Here is a 4,536-nt window from a genome sequence, read left to right as displayed (position 1 = left end):
CAAAAAGAAAGTAAGTAAACATTTCAGGAATTACTGTTAATAAGTGGCCTATTGACACTGTCAAACCTGCTATTTGAATAGCATGGAGAACAACGGTTTGTCAAGTGGAGCCATCACGTACTTTGTTTGACATACATTGATGAGCTATCATTAATATAGAGCACTAGTATAGAACAGAACGGAGCAAACCCATTCATATGCGTCTGGACTGGTTTTCTGAAGCAGCAGCAGTAACACAGCTCCAATGTGCTCTGAGGGCAGCGACATCAAACTGTCATTACGGCACCTGCTTTGGTAGCGGTCGTTTGATAGCCTCCTAGAGTAGAGAGAGAAAAACGAGGACACTGATACAGGGTAGAGTGTGAGAGACTGCGAGATAAGTGAGAGGATATAGCCAGCCTACACAACAGGGACCTCAATACAATTCATCCAATGGACGTGATGCTTATACTGATAAGAATTGCGCTCGTGGGCTTCATCTGCCTGTTTCTAGCATCCGATGGGTTGGCCTGTGGTCCAGGCAAGGGATATGGAAAACAAAGACATCCGAAAAAACTGAAGCCTTTGGCTTACAAGCAGTTCATTCCCAACGTGGCGGAGAAGACCCTTGGGGCCAGTGGCAAATACGAAGGGAAGATCACAAGGAACTCTGAAAGATTTAAAGACCTGACACCAAACTACAATCCTGACATTATTTTCAAAGATGAGGAAAACACTAATGCTGACAGACTTATGACACAGGTAGGCTATAGTGAGAAAGCGCATGAATATGTATGTTGTGGGTCCTGAATGTTCATTTAGCACGAGAACAATGACTGACGCTCAATTTGAAGTGACAGTTGTTAATAATTATTTATGATTTACTTTTATGGTTACTATGCATAACTATGTATAATATAGATTTTAAACAATTTCAAACAAACTGTGCACCATATCGGACTCTTTTTGTCTATGGACAGTTCTACCCTATGTCTCTAGTTGGGCTTATCGGAGCATGAAAATTAAGACAAGTCGTTATGGATGCCATGCGCACGACTGCTACCACATATTAAAGGGGCTGGTTCTAGACAGTTAATGTTAGGCTATGATAAACTTGTATTATGGACTACCCCCCCCCCAACCCCCTCCCCATCCCTCTCTCTCTATCTCTCTCTTACACACACACAAGCGCAGAGAGAGAGCGAGAGCGAGAGAGGGAGAGAGATAGACTAGGGATAATTAATTAATTTAGATTCGCAGCGTCACTCGATAATCCATAACCATCTATAACATTTCTAAAATGTTTATTCGTTTCTTTTCAAATCGAAAAATGTACATGAATAAAAACATATATTGGAACAGATGCGTCTATATACAATCAATAAAGCTCTGTCTTTAGTTGCATGCTATATACATATATATATTGTGTGTGTGTGTGTGTGTGTGTGTGTGTGTGTGTGTGTGTGTGTGTGTGTGTGTGTGTGTGTGTGTGTGTGTGTGTGTGTGTGTGTGTGTGTGTGTGTGTGTGTGTAACCCTCCTATTTAACCCCTTGTGTTTCCTGACATCTCAATTGTCTATTTATGCTTTTCAGAGATGTAAGGACAAACTGAACTCTTTGGCGATTTCAGTCATGAATCAGTGGCCGGGAGTGAAGCTGCGCGTGACAGAAGGCTGGGACGAGGATGGACACCATTTGGAAGAATCTTTACACTATGAAGGAAGGGCTGTGGATATCACCACCTCTGACAGAGATAAGAGCAAATATGGAATGTTATCCCGGCTCGCGGTGGAGGCAGGATTCGACTGGGTCAATTATGAATCCAAAGCCCATATTCATTGTTCTGTGAAAGCAGGTAAACAGAACGAACGAACAATTAATAGTAATAATAATGATATAATATTTTGATGTAAATTTCAAATGTAAAAAAAAAAGTATAAATGACTTCCTCAACCGTTCATGCACTGTTCATTACGTACGTTGCTATGTCAAGAAAACAATTAATTTGATAGGGTTTGTTCGATAGGCCGAGTGCAGTCCCTTGTTATTACACAGTTATAAGACAATACTAGTGACCCATGCTGCAATGTCAACTGTCCTACCCCATTTGTTAGAGCAGTAAGCCCTATATTTGTCCAGGTCATTCAGTTTACATTTAGAATTGTATGGCAATAGTGACTTGGTCCAAAGTATTTATTTATTAACTCTTTATTGTCTGCTCTTCTCCAGAAAATTCAGTTGCTGCAAAGTCGGGTGGCTGCTTCCCTGGATCTGCCTCAGTTCTCCTCGAGGATGGGCGAAGCAAGCTGGTAAAAGAACTGGAGGTGGGCGACAAGGTGTTAGCAGCAGACATAGAAGGAAATATTGTGTCCAGCGATTTCCTCATGTTCTTGGACCAAGATCCAGTGTCAAGACGAGAATTTTATGTTTTTGAAACAGAGAAGCCCAACCGAAAGTTAAGACTGACGCCGGCTCACCTGGTCTTCATCACCAATAACGTTACGGATGACGACATGACTGCAGTGTTTGCCAGTAATGTAAAACCTGGGCAACAGGTGTTTGTTATGGACGAGGCCGTAGACCACCTGAAGGCAGTCACTGTGGAAAGGATTTACGTGGAAGAATACGAGGGATCTTATGCCCCAGTAACCTCACAAGGAACCATCATAGTTGACCATGTTTTGGCGAGCTGTTACGCGGTAATCGAGGACCACAAATGGGCGCACTGGGCCTTTGCGCCAGTCCGGTTTGGGCACGCGTTGATGTCCTTCACAGGTCTAGTCAAAAAGCGCGAGGACATACGTCAGAGAGATGGAATACACTGGTACTCAGACATTTTATACCACATAGGGACATTGCTGCTGGACATAAACTCCTTTCATCCTCTTGGAATGTCCCAAAGCTGAGACTTGAGTCGTTTTTATTTGTCCATTTCAAAGACACAAATGAATGCTCTTAAAGATGGAAATACTTTTGGGCACTGGAGCCATACATGTATATTCTTATTTATTCTCTTATGTTTTCCTCCTATCATGAACCAGTCGAATTTAGTCGTCTAGGATAGTGTGAAGAATTTATTTCTAAACATTTGAGAAAAAACTGTTGATGATCGTTATGTGCAAATGTGAACTGACTGTTATATTTTCTTGGATGAACATAGTGCTGCCTCAATAAATTATGTTTTTATACACTGAAACATGTAGCCTGCATGTCAACCTGAACAAATAGCCTACATTCTCACATTTCGTTATCTAAAATGGACATGGTTCAGCAACAGTGAAATTAGTAATCATATGAAAGAAGTGCCTTTATGCTTGTAAACCCATAAATGCCACAGCCTACTGAAAACGATTAGACTAATTCAGAAAGTGCAACAAACTTTGTAAGTCTTTAATATAATAGCCTACATTAGGCTCATTTTGCCAAATACGTTTCAGATTAAGCATTGTTTAGAATTCAATATCACTATATGCGTCTCAACTTCTGTCCACTCAGAATTGGGCACTGTCAGAAATATGTCTGTGCCTGCTTCTTCTCAATCAAACCATGGAGCAACTGGAGCCTCTGGTGGCCATGAACCACCTATATCATCTGATCTGATCAAAGCTACCACTTTGACCCTGCAACAAAGCACCTGTTCTATATAAGAGTAGGCCTTCAGATATTAGTTATATTTTACATTTAGCCAATCATATTCTCACTTCCTTTCTTGGTCTTTCATAATGGCTCTCAAATACTGAATGAATAAAGCCGAGAGAATGAATCAGAGAGCCCTTAGCCTAAATTTAAGACTATTTTCGTCAATAATGAGGTTGACTATTTTCTTCAACCCCTGGCCCCTAGTGCTAGCCTAGGTTACATTCCCTAAGCAACCATGGTCATTTAGGCTACTCACAATAACACTGCTCCACTTTGACACACTTGGCAGTTGGTCAAACAGATGTCATTTCAAAAACGGAATCACACAACTTAATCAATAACTGCTCAGTCTATTCTCATCAACCCCCACCTCCAACATGCTTTACAAAAACAGGGGCAAACACATTTCCTTAACCGACAAAAATCACTAAAAACGGAATATGCGTGATTATCCATGTTTATCATCTCAACAATGACTTGTCAAATATGCTACACACAACTCTACACTGTATCATTATTCAAGATCATCTTGACTTACAGTGCATTCGGAAAGTATTCAGACCCCTTTACTTTTTTTCACATTTTGTTACGTTACAGCCTTATTCTAAAATGGATTATATTGTTTTCTTCCCCCGTCATCAATCTACACAAAACAGCCCATAATGACAAAGCAAAACGTTTTTAAATTGTTTTGTGCAAATTTATTAAAAATAAAAAACTGAAATATTACATTTACATAAGTTTTCATACTCTTTACTCAGTACTTTGTTGAAGCACCTTTGGCAGCTATTACAGCCTCAAGGCTTCTTGGGTATGACGCTGCAAGCTTGGCACACCTGTATTTGGAGAGTTTCTCCCATTCTTGTCCGCAGATCCTCTCAAGCTCTGTCAGGTTGGATGGGGAGCGTTGCTGCACAGC

General features: G+C 40.7%; 1 protein-coding gene across 1 annotated transcript; it reads left to right on the top strand.

The window, feature by feature from the left end:
- The first annotated feature begins 214 nt into the window (after positions 1-214).
- On the top strand, positions 215-4,190 carry shhb (sonic hedgehog signaling molecule b). The gene is made up of 3 exons (XM_014140393.2): positions 215-741; positions 1,572-1,833; positions 2,208-4,190. The coding sequence occupies exons 1-3, from the start codon at positions 433-435 to the stop codon at positions 2,882-2,884; spliced, it is 1,248 nt and encodes a 415-aa protein (XP_013995868.1). The 5' UTR covers positions 215-432; the 3' UTR covers positions 2,885-4,190.
- Positions 4,191-4,536: the final 346 nt, after the last annotated feature.

Source organism: Salmo salar, chromosome ssa14 (genome assembly GCF_905237065.1).
Source record: "Salmo salar chromosome ssa14, Ssal_v3.1, whole genome shotgun sequence".
NCBI classification, from domain to species: Eukaryota; Metazoa; Chordata; class Actinopteri; order Salmoniformes; family Salmonidae; genus Salmo; species Salmo salar.
Note: the sequence above shows the minus strand (reverse complement) of the source record. Positions and strands in the feature narration are given on the sequence as shown.